The sequence below is a fragment of the Dipteris shenzhenensis genome, chromosome 23 (genome assembly GCF_047967505.1).
Source record: "Dipteris shenzhenensis isolate YYH24624 ecotype China chromosome 23, Dip_SZ_1.0, whole genome shotgun sequence".
NCBI classification, from domain to species: Eukaryota; Viridiplantae; Streptophyta; class Polypodiopsida; order Gleicheniales; family Dipteridaceae; genus Dipteris; species Dipteris shenzhenensis.
In genome coordinates this window covers 17,419,290-17,439,018 of record NC_141618.1, presented here as the reverse complement: position 1 = coordinate 17,439,018, position 19,729 = coordinate 17,419,290, and the positions used below count along the sequence as shown (strand labels likewise).

The 19,729-nt window shown below is 41.2% G+C and overlaps 1 protein-coding gene across 1 annotated transcript; it reads left to right on the top strand.

Moving 5' to 3' along the window:
- Positions 1-1,037: 1,037 nt before the first annotated feature.
- Positions 1,038-1,781, top strand: LOC147887074 (uncharacterized). The gene has a single exon (XM_087394096.1). The coding sequence runs from the start codon at positions 1,038-1,040 to the stop codon at positions 1,779-1,781; it is 744 nt and encodes a 247-aa protein (XP_087250222.1).
- Positions 1,782-19,729: the final 17,948 nt, after the last annotated feature.

Sequence of the window (19,729 nt, the reverse complement as noted above, 5' to 3'; positions counted from 1 at the left end):
AATATATTCAGTATGTGATGGGTACTCCGGATACTTCCAAATTTGGATTTGCGAGGAAGATCAAAGGAAGACTTCATTTGTTACGCCATGGGGGGTGTATGCATGTAGGGTGATGCCATTTGGTTTAACTAATGCACTAGCAACTTTCCAATGTTTCATGAGCCAAGTATTTGCACCCTACTTGGGAAAGTTCATAAGAGTGTTTTTGGATGATTTTTGCATTTATTCAAGCCATGTGGATCACTTGGAACAGTTGAGGATTGCATTGAAAAGTATTGACGATGCAAAAGGTTGCCATAATCCTGCAAAATGCCATTTGGCCAAGAAGAAGGTGGCTCTTTTAGGACATGTTATCTCGGAGGAAGGTATAGAAATGGATCTTGAGAAGGTACAAGCAATCATGGCCCTTTCGCCACCTAGTAATGTCAGAGAGGTGAGGGGCATTTTGGGTAAAACAAAGTATTACCAGCACTTTGTTGATATGTTTTCTGAAAAGATGTATCCTATAAATTTATTGACAAAGAAAAATGTATCTTTCCAATGGGGAATGGGGACTAGAGCAAGATAAGGCATTTTGTTTGCTTAAGGAATGCATGAGCAAAGGCCAATTATGCAGCCTCCTAGGTGGGAGGATGATTTCTATGTGAATCCAAGTGTGTCAACTCATTCAGTGGGAGCTATACTACTTCAGAAGGGTGAGCAAGGACACATGCAATTAGTGTATTATGCAAGTCGGCAACTCACGGAGGCTAAGGAGAGGTACGGTGAAATGGAGAAAGAAGGTTTATCGTTGGTCTTTGCAGTGAAGAAGTTTAGGTCATACTTGCTGCCTCGCCCTTTTTTCTTCCTTACATCTCAACTTGCTTTACAATTTTTGGTTTGCAAACCCAATCCTGCTGGAAAGTTTGCTAAGTGGATTTGTGAGCTTCAAGAGTTCTCTTTCACTTTTATTACAGAAAGCACCACTAGAGCTTCTCTTGCAGATTTGCTTACAGGTAAGGAGGAAGAAGAAGTAACAAAGGCAAAGGAAGACTTAGATGGAGTTGGAGACCCTGCCAACAGCTTTCAAGCTGCATTTTGATGGAGCGTTTAGCCCTTCTAGGAAATGTGGGACTGGGGGGATAATTCTATTTGATCCAAAAGGAAAAGAGGTATGGGCCAAGGGTAAACAATTTCCTAAAGCAATATCAAATAATGTGGCTGAGTACAATGCATTGATCTGTGGATTAGAAGATTGCCTAAAGGAAGGAGTGAAAGAGGTAGAGGTGATAGGGGACTCTCAACTGGTCTTTAGGCAAATGAAAGGTGTTTATAAGGCATGGAGTCCTAATCTACAAGCTCTTTATAAAAGAGCGATGGAGTTAAAGAAAGCTTTTGAGTTTTGCAAGTTTGTGCATATTCAAATAAAAGATATTCATCAAGCTGATGAGATGGATACTAAAGCTATGGCTTCTTTCACTGAAGCTACTCTTGCATTGATAGATACAAGTTGGCCAGAGCTCCAAGATGTTCAATATTACTTGGATGAAGGACATTTTCCTCATGGATTGACCCCTCAACAAATGCAGAGGCTCACAAGGAAGGCTCATCCTTATACAATCCTTGGGTATGTTCTATACAAGCAAGGTAAAGATAAGGTTCTTAGGAGGGTAGTGAGCTTGGAAGAATCTAAAAGGATCATGGAGCTATGTCATGAATGTTCAGGTCACTTTGCTTCAGCTAGCACTACTCAAAAGACCCTTAACACAGGGTATTATTCAACTCAACAAAGATGTCCATGAGTATCGCCAAAGTTGTGAGGTATGCCAAGCATATGGATGCAAGCAATTGGTTCCTGGGCCCTTGAATCCCATTCCAGCATATGGTCCATTTGAGAGGTGGGGTTTGGATTTTGTTGGCCCCCTTTCTCGTTCTTCACAAGGGAAGTATTATATATTAGTTGCAACTGATTATGCAACTAGATGGGCAGAAGCAAAAGCTATTGTCAACAACGGTGGCATCATTTCTCAAGGAGTTTATATGTGCCTGTTTTGGTTGCCCTTTGGAAATCCTTAAAAATGGAGGGAGGTCTTTTAGGAATGACTTTATTGAAACTTTGGTGCACAAATTGAAAATAAATCATGTCATATCAACTCCATATTATCCCCAATGCAATGGTCTTGTGGAAAAAACTAATGGTTTGCTTTGTGGGCCCTTGTCTAAGCTAGTAGACACCATGAAAAGGAAGTGGGATGTGCATATATCAAAGGTTTTGTGGGCTTATAGAACCACTCATAAGATCTCCCTTGGTTTCACACCTTTTCAGCTAGTTTATGGAGTGGAGGCCATCTTGCCAATAGAATTGGAAATCTCAAGCCTTCGCACATCTTTTTCTCGATTGTGCAACGAAGAAGAAACACATGCCCAACGTCTAGTATAGCTGGAGACCTTGGATGAGAAGCGGCTTCAAGTACTTCAACATTTGGAGGTAGCACAACAACATCGCAAAGCAAGGTATGATGCTCTTACCAAGAAGAAGAAGAAGCTAGAACTCAAAGAAGGAAGCTTGGTCATCAAGTTTGATGGTCGTGTGGAGAAGCGGCTAGACAAGAAACTCCTTCGATGCTGGGAAGGTCCCTTCAGGGTGAAGAAAAAGTTCAAAAATAACACTGAACTTTTGGAAGATGCAAATGGTCAAGAGGTCCCTGGATGTGCCAATGAGTACTGGTTAAAAGTGTTTTATCCATGGATACCATGGCCAGCAAACCCCCATGCCAAGCATGGGGATCTGCTGGCGGGGGGGAAGATGTGACAACAAAAAATGATATTTTGTTTTGAAACCTGTGGGAGGATTTATGGGGCCCACAAGGTGACAAAAGCTAGCCATGGAGACAAAGAGCCAAGAAGCGTGACAGAGAAGTTGGTACTCTCGTTGCAGCTTGTCAATATTTTGATGTAGACTACTTTATTTCATGTAATCATTAATGTGGGTGACACTAATTAGAATAATTAGTGAAAATGATTGCCAATGTGATTATGAGTCGAGTGCATCATTGTAAATACCACGGGTATGAATTATAAATACCTTGGTATAGGGATAGAATGGTTTGAGAGATATATTATTTGCTTTGTAATTGGGAAAATAGAAATGAGTCATGTATTTTGAGTGGGCCAAATGACAGCATGGCCTCCATAATGTACTAAAATAATATGGAGAGCACATGGCAAGCACATGGAGGGCATGTGGAGGAGTGTGGAAGAGTGTAAAGTCAAGAGGAATCCTTCTAGAATTCCAAGATGGTATATGGAGGATGTTGACATATGGAAAAGAGAGGTTCCCTATGGTCTCCAAGGGGAAAGACTCTTGACTTTCTCAAATTTTAAAGAGTCATGAGGATCTTGTGATGGGACACTCGTCAAAATGTGCCCAAAAGGACATTTGATGGTGACCCATGTCCTTATGTCACCAGGGGGTGAAGGAATCTACTGGCTGAAAATGTAACAAGGTGAAGGAGGGTGAGAATTTCTCTATAAAAGAGACCTCTCTCCTCCCTCTCCAGCATCTGGTTCTTCTCATTGTAGTTATGCCATCACTTGTATCTAGCTTTGCCTATCTCTTCCCTTCTCCCTAGAGCATTTGCTCTCACTTTGTATCCCTCTTCTTGCTTCTGATGTTTTGAATAAAGTTCCTGCTTCTTTTTCCTCATCTTTCTTCCATCTCCTCTCTCCTCGCTCTAAAGCTTAGTGTACCCACATGAGTTAGTCATTTCTAGATCTGTGTATTCTCTACTCCCCTGGGCGACCTCAATTTGCCATGTATCTTGGAAGCTACTTCTCTACTGAAGGAGATTGTTACTGAAGAGGAGAATTTGCATACCTGCCACCATCCAACAAGAAAACATGATAAGAACTAGGTTAACTTAAGTTGGGAAGACAAGTGTCATAGACACTCCTCCCTTGTTATCGGGGTCACAATAAATCAGCAGCTTAGCCATAAACTTAACCAGCATGATGTAGAAAAAATTTTAAAAAAGATGGGTTTTTTCCAAGTGTGGATTAGGTAAAGTGTACTAGGTACAAGGTTAGGTTGAATGGTTAGGTAAGGAACAGTTCAATGCAAGTTTGTGAATGTAAAAGGATGGATTTTTTTGTGTGGATTAGAATGAGCCAATTTGAAAAAATGGGAGGGGGTTTAAAAGGAAGGAAATTGTGAATTTGTTGTGTGAATGTGAGGAGAAGTTTTTCAAAAAAGAAAAGCCAGGGAGCAGGGGAATTTATACAAGTAATAGCAAGTGGAAAGAAGGATGGATTAATAGGAAAAGGAAGGTGGGAAGGGTGGAAGATTTTTTTAGAAAAAATAAAATAAAAATTAGAGGGGATAGCTAGAAAAAAGGGGAGGATAAAACAAGAAAAGGAAAAAAGAGGGGTGAGGAGAAAATGAACAAAATTGGGTGAACTGGATATGTAACCATTAGGAACCCTAAAACATAACAATAAAGCGAGGAGTCTATGATTTTTTTCATTAGAGCATATAGAGAGGGGGATACTATGGTATATAGAGCAACATAGGTTTTCTAATTAACGTAGAGGGCATGAAGCATAAGGGAAATTTTGAGAAGGGAAAGGGGGGAGTAGATATAATTTGAGGGGGGGGGATTTTTAGAGGGGACATAGATAAAGGGGGGAAGTAAATATAAATTGAGAGGGGGATCTTAGAGGGGAGAGAAAAGGAAGGGAGAGGGGGGGTTTTTTAATGTAAAAGAGGGGACAAAAAAGGGGGGGGGGTTATATATATATATATATAAAATTGGAGAGAGGGGTGGAGGGGGGGTTTCTTTTCTAAAAAACAAAAAGGGAAAAAAAATAGTAATGAAGAGACCTGAGAGGTTGACTTGTGAAGACATCTTCTTCGCAAGGCGAGTCGTAGAGTACAGGTACCAACTATAGAGCTTGGCTGTGCACAACACCGGGACTCAGGACTCAGGAGTCAGTAAAGTAGCACGGGCGGTGGTGGTCATCAAGGTAGACTTTGGGAGTAGAGCTTTAGAGCTCATGCGGGGAGTCGGGTCAGTTTGCAGCATCGCCAGAGTGGGTGTTAAGGTCAGCTATTGTAGGCTGCTTGAGGAACATGATGCAAGGCAAAGAACAAGGGCTGGGGGACTTTAGGGCGGTGTGGCTCGCGTATTTAGAGTAGCCTAGGTAGTGGCCATAGGCAGCATATGCAGTGAGGTCGATCTTTGAGGAGGTACTTACGGAATAAAAGTCTATATAAATAGGGGAGGGTAAGTCGGGGAGATAGTCGGGACTCGGGAGTTGGGCAGATGTGAAAACCTTGGGAGGTGGGGGTACCTATACTAATGCCACATATTGCAATGAAAAAAGGCCGTGGGGAATTTTTTTATTTTTTTAAAAGGAATTAGGAGTAACTAATCTAGGGGAAAATAGTTTAGTTGAGCTTGATAAGGTTAGGGAACTAGGAATTTTATTAAGATATTATAGTTAATTAGGTAGAGTTAGTAAAAAAGAAAAATAGGATATTTAGAATGCAAGAATTAAGTGTAAGTATATATATATCTATAGAAGGTAAACTAGGATATAGCCAGAGTAATTAAAAACAAAAAGTAGATTAAAGAAAGGGGGTCTAGAGGAAAAGATTGAGAAAGAAAAGAGAGAAGGAAATAATAATAAATAAATAAATTAAAGAAAATTAAAAGGAAAAAATGAAGACTTAAAAACTTTTTAAAAAGAAAACTAAAAAGGAAAGTTGAAGCAAAATTAAGGAATATTAAAAAATAAAATTTAAAAAAACCCAAGAGAGAAAGACAGAAAGTGAGAGAGAGAGAGAGAGAGAGAGAGAGAGAGAGAGAGAGAGAGAGAGAGAGAGAGAGAGAGAGAGAGAGAGGAAGCGAGATAGAGAGAGACAAGGGGGCTAGGGTCTGACCAACAGAGAGGAATGTGAACAAGAGTGTGCATGCATGTGTGTGTGTGTGTGTGTGAGAGAGAGAGAGAGAGAGAGAGAGAGAGGGGGGCCAGGGTCTAAACAAAAGAGAGGAAGGTGTAGGAAGTGTGTGGGGGGGGGGGGGGGGGGAGAGAAATATAGGATGTGTGTGTGTGTGAGAGAGAGAGAGAGAGAGAGAGAGAGAGAGAGAGAGAGAGGGAGATTGTGTAAGCACACTTAGTGCTATGAGGTGTCTGGACCATGACACAAGTGATGATGTAATGCAAGGCCCCCACTTCAGGAGGTTAGGAGTTCCTATGATGATCTCCTTTGATGTAGGAGAGGTGCTTATGATTTAGGCCACCCTCTCTCTCTTTCTATAAAATGGGAGGCTTTCCGCTCAAATGAATGGAACACTTCACTCTTTGGTTCCCACACTTGGTAAGAGGATCCAAGGAACCAGCTGTAACGATGAGCCAAAGACTCAGAGACACACAGAGACAAGCTATTCTAGGATACCATATGGACACTAAAAGTGAGCTAATACCAAATGTACATTCACAATGACTTGAACCTTTCGATACGGAAGGAGCATTCAAGCTCTAGCAAGAAGATTCAGAGAAATCATACATAGAGGGTCTCCACTCTGTGGAATCCGATAGGTCATGATGGAGACCAATCTACAAGCACGGTTCTCCAAGATGACACAATAAATCTAGTTATGATGTTGGGCATACTTCTAGCTAAGGATAACAACAAATATCTACACATGTGTCAAAGACAAAAGAGCGGGAGACTAAACATAGTCATAGCTAACCTTCTAATCAAGCCACAAAATAGAGCCATGGAAGCAAGGTGTCACGATGTTAGTCACTGTCAAGATGAGGAATAGCTAGTCCTATCTCACCATCAAGAAATTGCACATCGAGTCCTATGCCTGTACTACAAGGGTGCAGCCATATGCATCATCAAAGATTGAGGCCGGCAATCCTAAAGCTTCTAGTGTGGCCAGTAGATGGGTGCCAACATCTTCATCTACCAAGGGACACCACCATGATGATGTCCACATAGGAGAATGTCACCATGAAGATGATAAAAAAACTAAGGAAGCACCAGTGAAACCTGAGTTGCCTATTCTTAAGGTCAAACTGACACTCCAACCAAAGTCGGTTTTTGTGTACACTTACTCAGATAGCTCAGCATTGGTTCAACCAATTTCTTGTTGGTTATTTTAAGGATTAATACAACAACTATCTGGTCTTTTCCTAAGAGGTTCTAACAAGAGATCAATGAGGAGGATGTACATACTAAATTCAGTGAATTGAAGTAGAAGGAGCATGAGTCTATTCAAGATTTTGTGCTCAGGCAGCGAGCTCTGATCAATCAACTCAACACCACTCTAGATGATAAGTGGTTATGAGCTTGGTTGATCATAAGATGTACTCAAATTTATCTTCAATCTCCATATATTTTCAATCCAACAAAAACATATGAAGAGTTGTTAAACCCAGCCATTGCACTGGAGAAAAGTGCACCCTCCAAAAAGAATACCAAAAAGAAAACTAAACTAAATCCATTGACGATGAGGATGTTTTGAGCAAGCTTGATAAGATGAAATAAACTGTAAAGAAGGACTTAAAAGAAATGGGCTTCAAAGAGAAGCCTAATCTAGAGGAGAAATTGTATAATAAGTGCTGCAAGAAGGGACATATAGAAGATGTGGTTGCAGGACAAAATACTATGGATCTATTCTAAATTTGGGCATGATGAGTCTACTTGCTAGTAAGATAAAAAGAAGACACCATAAGTGAATCCAATCAAACCTTAGTCAAAAACTAAGGAAAAACAACCACCGAATTTGGAGCAACATAAGGGTCAAGGCAGAAATGGGAAAGACAACCGCCAAAGTTGGAGTAGGATAAGGGTTAAGGCAAAAATGGGAAAGACAAGAATCAAGTCCCTTTACAAATTCATTATTACTTTTGTAATGGCAAACATACCAAGGCTAAGTGCCCACTGTGGCAAGAGAATTTGAAGCTACTACAAAGTAATAGGGAAAGGCAAGAGGTCAACCCTAGTTGCTAGGAAATATTGGCCAAGCTCTTGAGTGTAGTTAATGCCCATACAGTAACTCACTCACAACAACAAGTCACTAATGAGGATGGATCAACCTCCCTGGAAGGCATGAAAGTAGATTGCTTCCTAAATTAATCGAGAATAAAAAGGTAAAGCTCTTGGAATATGAAGCCAAAGTGAGTCTAAAATGAGTGTTCTAGGTGTGTTTTATAGTCTAGTGAGTCCTAGAACTTCCACGTGTCATATTGGGAGTCATCCCATATACACTATGGCTTTCTAGAGTCTAGTGTCACACTATATAGTGTTGTACTTGTCTATTGTCTACAAAATCAGTCAACATCAAGCCTTATATCATGTGAGTATTTTGGTTATCATTGCCTAGTGCTTGTTCTTTCATTTTCCTTTCCATTTTTCTTTTCATTATGCTTTCCACATTTCCATTCCGTTCCTAGCTAGCTACTAAATCTCTTCATGTGGTATTAGAGCCATGTTCCTAGCCCTACCATCTCTTTCCCTTTCCCTTCTAAGAGGTTGAGGTGAGGGAGGCCAATGAAGCTACTCTACCTCCTCCTCCTTGAAAGGCTGCCCTCTTCTCTCCTTCCTTGAGCTCTCTTCTCCATGCCATGATCTGCCACCTCTCTTCTCCTTCCTTCAGCTACATCTTTCTGTGACCTGCGGACAATGTGACACTTCTATCTAAATCTAGAAGCAGAATCACAGCTTTCTGTCTTTAGCAAAGTTGTAGAGGATCTTGAGTACTACAAATTTTGTTTTTACATCATTGCAATCCGAGTTTTCTGTGAAAAGTTACAGCCCTTGCAAGAAGTGACAAAATTTATTTCTCCGCGTGAATTTTGTTCTGGAGCTCAATGATTTGACAGCCCAAGCATGATGCAACCAGCTCAACGTGAAGCTGTCCATCCTCTTCATCATTGAACTCTGCTCTAGCCCACCATTTGCTCCTTCTTCCTGACATTCTCTTGGAGCTATTGCCCACAAGTTGGTGCCCGTATTATGCTCGCCATTCTGCTCCATGTAGCTCTGCTGCCCATGTAGCTGTGAGCTCTTGACATTACATTGCGGTGACTCCTTCATGTGACTACTCTAAACTTTGGTGAATACTTCCCAAACTAAATGTGAGTTCTCTGATACTACTCCAACACACTCCACTATAGTGATCTCTTTGATTAGTGCATTACATTGAGCTTGATGTATGAGCTTGATGTAGACCACTCTACATCAGCAAGTGACTTCTTCAACATTGCTTATTCGATTGGTCCCTGAGGTACTTCGCATTGATTGACTTCTCGATTGGTCGTGGTGCCTGAGGCTTCTACTTCGACATTGATGACTTTCCTTCATGCATTTTGAGAGTCATCATGTAATTGCTCCTTGTAGCTACCCATGGACTTCACCGACACATATTTTGGGGCATTCCTGCCTAGCACTTCATTGACATCATCATCAACTCACAAGGATGTGCACACATGTGCATTTGCTGCTTGGAGGACATCTCTTTCACAAAGAGATATTTTTGTTTATTACTACATGCTTGATGTATTTTGGGGTCCTCTACTTGGGCAGTCCCCCTAAAATGATATGTATTGAGTGTTTGATTTTCATTGAGTCTAAAGGTCCTCTGCTTGGATAGTCCTCCTAAAAAGATATATTGTTTTTCCTATTTTGGTGTGTGGCTTCCTAACATGTCTTGTTATGAAGCCAAGGGGGGATGTACTGTGGGAGCCATGTATTGGCTTTGATAGGTCTCGTTATCAGGCCTAGCCGAGTTCTAGGATGGTGGTGTATTCCTAGACCTATGAGCTAGTCATGTAGCGATGCTATAACGTGAGCCTCTGAGCATGAGTCTCAAGCCATGAGAGTGCTTGGATCAACCTCTGAAGACGCTCAGACTTTAGTCTTTGAGTTACATAGGGTGCACAGTTTGATGACCCTCATTGTCATGTTCTGTTCTTGGTTCCATTCCAATAGTCCCTCACCTTAGACCGTCATTGTCATGTTCTGTTCTTGGTTCTATTCCAGTAGTCTCTCACCTTGCCTTCATGGGGGGGTGTTGGAATATGAAGCCAAAGTGAGACTAAAATGAGTGTTCTAGGTGTGTTTTATAGTCTAGTGAGTCCTAGAACTACCATGTGTCATATTAGGAGTTATCCCATATACACTATGGCTTTCTAGAGTCTAGTGTCACATTGTATAGTGTTGTACTTGTCTATTGTCTACAAAATCAGTCAACATCAAGCTTTATATCATGTGAGTATTTTGGTTATCATTGCCTAGCACTTGTTCTTTCATTTTCCTTTCCATTTTTCTTTTCATTATGCTTTCCACATTTCCATTCTGTTCCTAGCTAGCTACTAGATCTCTTCAAAAGCCCCATTTGTGGATTTATCTCCTGATTTAAGTAAAGTGTTGGTAATTGATAACTTGGCAGAAGCTTCTACAAATTAGTCTAAAAAAATATCGAGTTATGAAGAATACCCCAATCTAGAGATGGCAAAAGCATGGGAAATTTTCTAGCAAATGAAGGTCAGTCTTACAATAGCAGAGTTGCTCAAAACTACACCTTAGCAAATGAAGGTCAGTCTTACAATAGTAGAGTTGCTCAAAACTACACCTTATTCTAAGGACCTTTGTTGCAACAACTTCAGATTGAAGCACCACCTACCAAAACTGTGGATTCATTGGTTACTATTACTGTAATTGACACTTCAATGGTGGATGATGAAGTACAAGTGAATACCGTCAAGATTAAAAAGTAGAAGGTCTTAGAATTAGTTGTGGATGGTGGTTCTAGATTCCACATCATATCTACAATTGTGGTGAATAAATTGCAAATAAATAATATGAAGCCTTCTCCATTTTGAGTTCAAATAGCAAATCAAAGACCTATGGAACCAATCGGCATGCTTTCTTATGTTCGTACCATTGGTGGTAGTCATTATACAGTGAGATATTGGTTATCCCAATTAAAAAGAATTCTATCCACTAGTTAATGCTCTACCTTTCAGGGAGCTTTCACAAGCATTGCCTAGCTCAACCAAAATGTGCCCTAAGAGCTGTTTCCCCAAAGATAAAGCAATTATAGTGGGATACTACACATCAATGGGATAGAGCTCTCCCTAAAGAGCTGATTTAAACCAGAATGTCCATACGGTGCATCGACATGTATGCAATTTAATTACGACTAGTCACTGGCATGGCGGCTCCTCCATGATTATTTGGGCATCTTGATTAAGTTTAGTATAGTTAATTATTAGTCACTGTGGTGGCATGTGATTGCATGCCAAGCTTGCATGCAATTTTTTTTGGGGCAAAACAATTATTGATTATTTTTAGTGCAATTAACTACCAGTCACCATGGTGGCATGAGATTAAATAGCAGCTCACTGATTTTATAATTGGATGGGCTTGCATCCGGAAATTTTTATGGGGTCAAAAAAGCAATCTGGTCCCAGCCACAGTAGCGGTGCCCTCACCTTTAATGAGAAGGCCATGGTGAACTGGTATGCATATGGATTGATGCATGGGAAGTAGCACCAGTAGTCTCACCAATTGATATCAGAGGGATGTGCTCATGGCCCCCAAAGTCTCCAAGTTTCCAGATAGAAATTGATTAGTAGATCCTTGGTATACACCATGGGCTACACTACCACCACGGCCTACACCACCAAACAAACCTCCTGAGGAGCAGAAGAGCAAGGCCATACACTGCAAGTTTGGGTTAATAATATTGAGACCTCCTTCTCTTGTGGGGAGAATGAGGGTCTCCCAAGCCACCTTGGCTACAACATCTGAGGTGCCATCTAAACTGCTCCATAGGAAGTTCTTGGCAGGTCTCATGAGCTGAGCGATACAACCTCTAGACTTGCACCAATAAGAGAAAACAAACCAGGCAATGGCCAATAATACCTGGTTCACAACCACAACTTTGGATGCAAGGTCTAGTCTAGCAGAGTTCCAAAAAATGAATTTCCTCTTGATACTCCAACATGGGAGCAAAATACTGTGTTGGAGAGATGCCCACCCCAACCTGGCATCCTAGATATCTCACGAAAACACCCCTCTGAATCCAAGTAAACCCTATGTCATTCCCCCAGTTTGGAGTGTCCTCATCCACTGATCCAAAAGCCATTGTATTTGTTCCAAGTAATGTGTGCACCTACCGCAATGCAAAACAAAATCCAATGCCGTCCTGAATGAAGTCAGTTTCTGTGGAGTGGCATCCAAAAAAATAGTCGTATCATCTGCCAACTCACTATCTAAGAGTTCATCCTCCTGCCTCAATGGAAGCCTAAGCCCTACAATATCAGCTTGAGCTCTTATGTAATAGCTCATAGCTTCAGTCACAAATAAGAATAGATAGGGGGTTAGAGGGCATCCCTGGCAGACTATTCTGGTAAATCTCAAATCTATCCCCCCTAACTCCACCAATAAGAACCTAGTTGTGGGTTGATCTATAGCAGAGGGCTGACACCCCTCTGATCCATGAATTTGAGAAACCAAAGCGAGTAAGTGTGCCCTCCAGAAAGCCCTAGTCTACCCTATCATAAGCTTTCTCAAGGTCCACAAATAGAATGGCCAGCCTATGGCCATTATGCATGGCCTAGTCAGAAGCCTCCCAAAATGAGAAGATGTTGTCAAAGATGCTCCTGCCATGCATAGAGCCCATCTGCATATCATCGATAAGATCTGGCAAAAAGGGCTACAGACGAAGGCTAATAGCTTTTGCTAAGATTTTATCTGATTTTATACAAAGTTCCCAGCAAAGTAATCAGTCTCCACTGAGACACTAAATTCTTGCAGCCCCCTTTCAGAATCAAATGAATGAGACCCTCCATAAGTGAGTCTGGCATCTCACCCGAGTTTCAAACACCCTACAGGGCTAAAGTAATGTGATCCCCAATCTGATTCCAAAAAGTAATTAAAAATAAGGGGTAAGTCCATCTGGACCAGGACACTTGCCCTTGTGAAGGGTAGAGAGAGCAGTCCTGAACTCTATGTTGGTGAAGGGTGCATCAAGTGAGACAGTCATATCCCCAGTCACCAACACAAGTAAGTGCTAAGAAATAACCACTCTAGCATCATCTATGGCATGAGTGTCAGGATTTGTTGTAAGAAGGGAGGCATAGAAATCGATGGCAATCTACAAGATAGCATCTGAATGTGTCTGAAGAACTCTGCATGAGTCGACAAGTTGTGCGATGCTCTCCTTACTATGTCTGGCCAAGAGTAGAGAAAACTGCTTGTTGACCCTATTTTTGTCTGAGTCCAAAATGACTCTCTGGCATGAAAGGCATACTCTGCTCTCTGATCTAAAAGTGAATGCTACTGCACCCTCGCTACTGCTGCAGCAAGGCGCTCTTGAATCCAAGCATTTGTAGGTCCCTTCTACTCCTCCCTCTAGAGGGCAGCCAACCGCTGATGGATACCTATCTCATGCATGTGGATCTCACCCCTCTTGATATGAGCAGCTGAAAGATAACCATTAGAATCACTGGAAAATGATCTGAAGTGGACACCCCAATTGTAATGCTAACTGTACCACCACATAAAACATGTCAATCCATGCATGGATAGGCATCTGCAATCTCATGTTCGACCAAGTAAATAGGAGAGAATGTGGCCGAATATGAAAAGCACCATTGTGCCAAGCATCCCTACTAATGTATTGAGAAAGGAAGGCATCCCAAGATGCTCTCTCTAGGGAGTGGATACCACCACCTTCCCTACCACCCCTTTTGTTTGAGGGCATTTCAGCCATGTTGAAATCGTCCCCTGTAATCCAAGACAGGTACAAAGTACTTAAGTGAAACACAAAGAGATACAATAAGAAACCAATGTCAATTGTATTATAGAAGCAAATTTCTTGACATCTCCAATCAAACTCTAACATGGACTCACATTCCCTTGCCTCAACTAGTCTACACAAAAGTAGTCTCTCTAGAGTCACTCGATAGCAGTCTACTGATTTTAACCTCTGCTTTCTACCACTAAGTAAGAGCTTTGTTAACTCTAACACATGTAATCTCACCGCCTTCTTATCTAGCCTAGTAAATCACACCCCATTGTTGGTTGTTACTGCTATTGGTTCCCTAAGATCGTCTTGAATATGTGGAGATTCACCATTATGTTTGTTGGTACCATTCAGATCTGTTATCGCTTCCACTTTGCTTCCATGCGAGCTTACCACATCAAGTCCCTTGCTACTAAGTTAGCCAACCCTGGCTTCCTAAGAGGTTAACATTCATCTCAACTTATTTTGAGTTGTGTCCTCATAGGTTGTCTTGGGGGACATGCTCTAGCCACTCCTTGAAGGAGAGTGTATCACCAATTGTGCATATCTGGCTAGAGGTGTGTTGATGGTGTTTGCTGGGAGGGGCTATTCATTTAGAGTGTGGCTCGAGAGGAGTAGACTTCCTATTTAAGTGGGTTCTTAGGGTCATCTTTGATGCATCAAATCCTCTATTGAGGCAAGGACAATAGCTTTTGATTGATGCCTGGACAGGAGCCCTAGAAAGATTTCTTCTCACGTAGCATTCAATCTTGTACTCCATCTCATGGGGGAGATTGGATGGATAGCATCAAAGGAATCTTTACTTCAGCCCATCTCAAATCTCCCCCTTCCCCTCTCATGGCTACTATTCTAAAAGCTTGGGGCAGCTTTAGAAACACTCTTCATAGAGATCCACCCACCTCTCGTGAAGAAATTCACAGGCAGCTAGTCATGTGGAATGACTCGATATTAGATGACCATGGCAGGCCACTTGGAATGTCACACTATATGTAGTGGTCTAGATGGGAAAGCAGACCTTCTTCTATAGTAGGCACCTGGCAGGCATTTAGGAGACTTCCAAAGGATCAGATACTCTTAGCAGTTGGCCACCTCAGAGGGAGTGTAGTCAGGATACAACAGATAGAGGCAACCATTCTGGTAGAGTGGATAGACACAGATGACATGCCGATCACAGAGTCCTATTGATAGAAGTGATTGGACCTTTCCTAATTGTGATAGTTCTTTAAAAAATTGGAAAACTCCAAGCTTATTTGGATTACAAGAAGCTAAATGTTCAATTTTCCTATCCCATTTAGAGATGGTATACTTGACTAGGTTGTAGACATGAGATGTACTCATGCATGGCTATAGTGTGGCTACAATCGAATTTCTATGGAATTAGAAGATCACACAAAATTTCCTTCATCACTGAATGGGGTGTGTATGCCACTAAGGTTATGCTTTTTAGACTAAAAAATGCACCGTCTACCTTCCAAAGACCCTTTGATAGGTGTAGACAGTTGGTATTTCTTTAAATCCAGCAAAGCATGTTTTTTATGTCCAAGTTGGTATCTTGGTTCGCCATGTCATATCTAAGGATGGAACCGAGATTGAACCTAGCAAAGTCAAAGGTACAAAATCCACACTTTCATTGGTCCTTTCAAGACAACTAAAAGTCAAAATAAATATATTATTTTAGCAACTGATTATGCTACTAAGTGGGCTGAAGCAAAAGCTATCAAAGATAATGTGGCCTGCACTACATCAAAAAGTTTCTCTTTGCAAATATTATCTGCAGATATGGTGGCCCTAGTAAGTTTGTAAGTGATCAAGGAAATTCTCTGAATGATTTCTTTGAAATTTTGATAAAGAAATTCATGATAGTTCATTAGAATGCTACTACCTACTACCCCAAGTGTAATGGACAAGCTGAGTCCACCAATAAGACTCTAAAGTTGGTATTGACAAAGACTGTTAATTCTATCATAATGATTGGGATACCAAATTACATGCCACATTATAGGCATATAGAACCTCTTATAAGGTCACAACCAATTTTACTCCATTTTGCATAACCTTTGGATTGGAAGCTATTGTCCCAATAGAATTCCTAGTCCTGATTTTGAGTGTGGTTGTTGTTGTTGAATATCATCCTGGTGAACCTGAGGTAGTACATCGGAAATTGGAACAACTCAACAAATTGGAGGAACTAAGATTACAAGCTATGTCAACACATCACATAATTAAAAAAAGGAGGAAGGCATGGCATGACAGGTATATTGTGTCCAAAAATTTGAAAAAGGGTATGCTTATGTTGTTATACAATGAAAGACATGGTAAGATGAAGCCTAATTTCAAATTTTGCTAGGATGGTCCATAAAAGTTGGTGGAAGTTCATGATAATAGTACTATTGAATTGGTTGTTCAGGAAGGCAAATGTATTCTTAAGTTGATCAACGGGAGCCGAGTCAAGCCTTACCAAAGCATCACAGTGAGTTTAGTCACAGTGCACAATGGCCTGATCGAGTGCCATATGGCACTGAGTCTCTTAAAATCACCACCACTACTGGAACTAATCATGAGGGCTATAGCTGGTGGGTTCCAACTGATAAGTCACATGGATCCTTGAATTGGTAGCAAATCATCAGTAATGAGCCGTTCTGTCATCTTCATCGTGTGCACTCTTCGTCTTCGAGCCCCCATCTTTCCTTGCAATTCCCTTCACAAACTCGGCTACCTTGCTATCTCTGAGCTATCTCTATGTCCATTCTTTTTATGTTTCTATCATAGCCATGGCTTCATCTACATGCAACAGAGGTGAACGAGCCATGAAGCTCCAATGAGTGGCTTTGTAGGTGTAGATGTTGAAGAAAAAATAAGCTACTTGACATGGAAAACTTGCCATGGGATGATATGTGGAGCCTTAAGGTGGCACAAGAGCTTCTAGAAACTCTTATGAAGTGGATATGCACAGCATTAGAGTGTAGGAATGGAGGATCCACCTCAACAAGTGGCTCTATGCAAAAAACATTTATGAAGGCTCTGATGCCAATAAGTCACTCAAAGAAGGAGTAGTAGGCAATGGTGACATCTTGCCAATAAGTGTGGGGGTTAAAGGTCACTGTGCCTTTACCCCGGTTATGTATAATACTCAAACACATATATAAATGAATGAAAAAGAAGATTAGGGTGATTTTGCACCCACCAAAACTTGTGTGGCTCTCTGTTTCTCTCTCTCCCTCTTCTGTTCTTGCTTCCGTTGAGAGCACTCTCAACTGGTATCAGAGCTCGGGTGATCTAGCTGAGCGTGCGTGAATGCTTGAAGCTCAGGACCTCTGTGGGAGGAAGGAGAAGCTCTGTGGGAAGCTTTCTGGGTGACTTTACCTGCATCCAAGTGTGTAGAGACCTTGGAGGAACCTTTGGAAAAGTCACTTTGGTTTTGCGAAGTGGTTTTGAGAGCCTGTTAAGTGTTTTTAAAGAAAAAGTCATTTTTTGAGCTTTCCCTGTTTCGTTCGATGATAGAGATTCCGTATTGACTTGTAGAGGCAACTATTGCTTGCTTTTGGTGTCCACTTCACTTCAAGAGCTTGGAAACACCTTCATTCTTGAATCTGGGATCATTCCATTGGATTTCTGACTCACTGTGTCAATTTTTACGTTTTTCCCGGGTGTTGGAACTCAAGTTTAGAGCAACCATTTGCAGATCTGTCAGTTTCGGTGGACTCAGGAGGTCCTAAAACTTCTATGTTGCTCATCATTCGCACTCCGGTGGAGTTTACAAACAGCTCTATTTCCAAAAACGTTTTTCAGTCCGTGTGTTGGACCCAGTGATTGAGACCATGGTTTCCAAAACCGTCTGTCCCATTGCGTTCTGGACGCCCAAAAATCCCAACCTGTTAGTTCTTACACAATTTTCAACTACGTTGAGGTGCACCTAGTGTATTGTCACCATCAGATATGCTTTGCATGGTCGATCACGCATTATACACCGTTTTTTCCCTAGTGATATGCACATCTGTAAAAAAACACGCCCTTAGGTGTGTTATCTGACCAAGTACTTATCGGATGGGTGTGCCTCTTTGTAAACATTTCAATACCACCTAGGTTGAGGCGTAGGAAAAGTGTTGTGCCCATCGGATATCCTTTGCATGGTCGATCGAGCATTAAATACTATTTTTGCTCGTGTCATTCATATCCGTAAGAAAACACGCTGCTAGGTATGTTATCCAATCAAGCACTTATGGGATGGGAGTGCCACTTTGCATGTAAGTCAATTCCACCTAGATTAAGGTGTGTGCAAAGTGTCGTGCCCATCGGATATGCTTTGCATTGTCGATCAAGCATAAAACACCGTTTTTGCCTTAGTGTCATGCACAACCATGAAAAAACACAGTCCTAGGTGTGTTAATCAAAGAAGTACTTATAGGATGGGTGCTCCACTTTGCATGCAAGTCCGTTCCAACTAGGTTGAGATGCATGCAAAGTATTGTCACCATCGAATATGCTCTGCATGGTCGATTACACATTATACAACGTTTTCCCAGTAGTGATATGCACATCTGCAAAAAAACATGCCCTTAGGTATGTTATCTGACCAAGTACTTATCGGATGGGTGTGCCGCTTTGAGAACATTTCAATACCACCTAGGTTAAGGTGTAGGAAAATTATTGTGCCCATTGGATATGCTTTGCATGGTCGATCGAGCATTAAATACCATTTTTGCCTTAGTGTCATGCACATCCGTAAAAAAACACGTTGCTAGGTGTGTTATCCGATCAAGTACTTATGCGATGGGAATGCTACTATGCATGTAATTCAATTCCATCTAGTTGACGATGTGTGCAAAGTATTGTGCCCATCGGATATGCGTTGCATTGTGAATCAAGCATAATACACCGTTTTTGTCTTAGTGTAACGTAAATGGGTCATTACGAGTTTTTGGTTATGCCATTTGGTTTGACCAATGCTCCAACTACTTTTAGTAGAATGATGAACCGAATCTTTCTAAAGTATCAAGATTGTGTAGTGGTGTTCGTTGATGACATATTGATTTTTAGCAAGATTACCGAGGATTAGAAGGAACATTTGAAATTGACTTTTTCTCTTTTAAAAGAAAATCAATTGTACATCAATTCTGAGAAGAGTCTATTCTTTCAAGATCACATTGAATACTTGGGTCATATTGTTTCAAGTCAAGGTATTCAAGTAGACCCAAAGAAAGTGGAATGTATTGAAACCTGGCCAAGCCTAAAGATATACATGAGCTAAGATCATTTTTAGGCTTATGTCGTTACTATAGGAAATTCGTTAGGAACTTTGCTTTCTTACTGTCCCTCATCGGATCATTCAAGCTGTGTTCAAGGCATCCCCACTGCAATTAGATGCGGCGTTTCAAACTATCACTTACCTCTACCGCGTGCACGCTTATGGCTCCTGTACCACTACGACTCTCTCTAGGTATCCCCTCTGCTCGGCCGCTCTTTGAAAAGGCAATAGGTGTCTGGAGAGGCCCTCCAATCCGTCTCTGAAAATGGCTCCAATTCTACTATGAGATTCCCATTGCGATGGAGGATTTTCAGAGTTATAGATCTCTGTGTATTCGATTTCGTCTCTCTGTTATGCATTTTTCATTCTAAGGTTTTGAAACCTTAGATTTATGCCACATGGTAGTGGATAAGTGTTGACTCCCATTTCTCACTCATTGGTTGGGATTTTGGAGTTCTGGCAGAAGAGAGATATTTGCAAATTTTGTTGCTGAGTCCGATTATGCAATGGCGCCCATGTTTTGAGGCATCTCAGGTTCTATTTTTAGTAGCGGTCATTACCGTGGGACTATGATTTCTTGAGCATACCTTATGCAGATCACTCTATGGTTGTAGTTTGAGTAGTGTGCGCTCATTTGTGGTGTGCATTGGGTTGCAGTGGATGATTTATAAGCCATTTG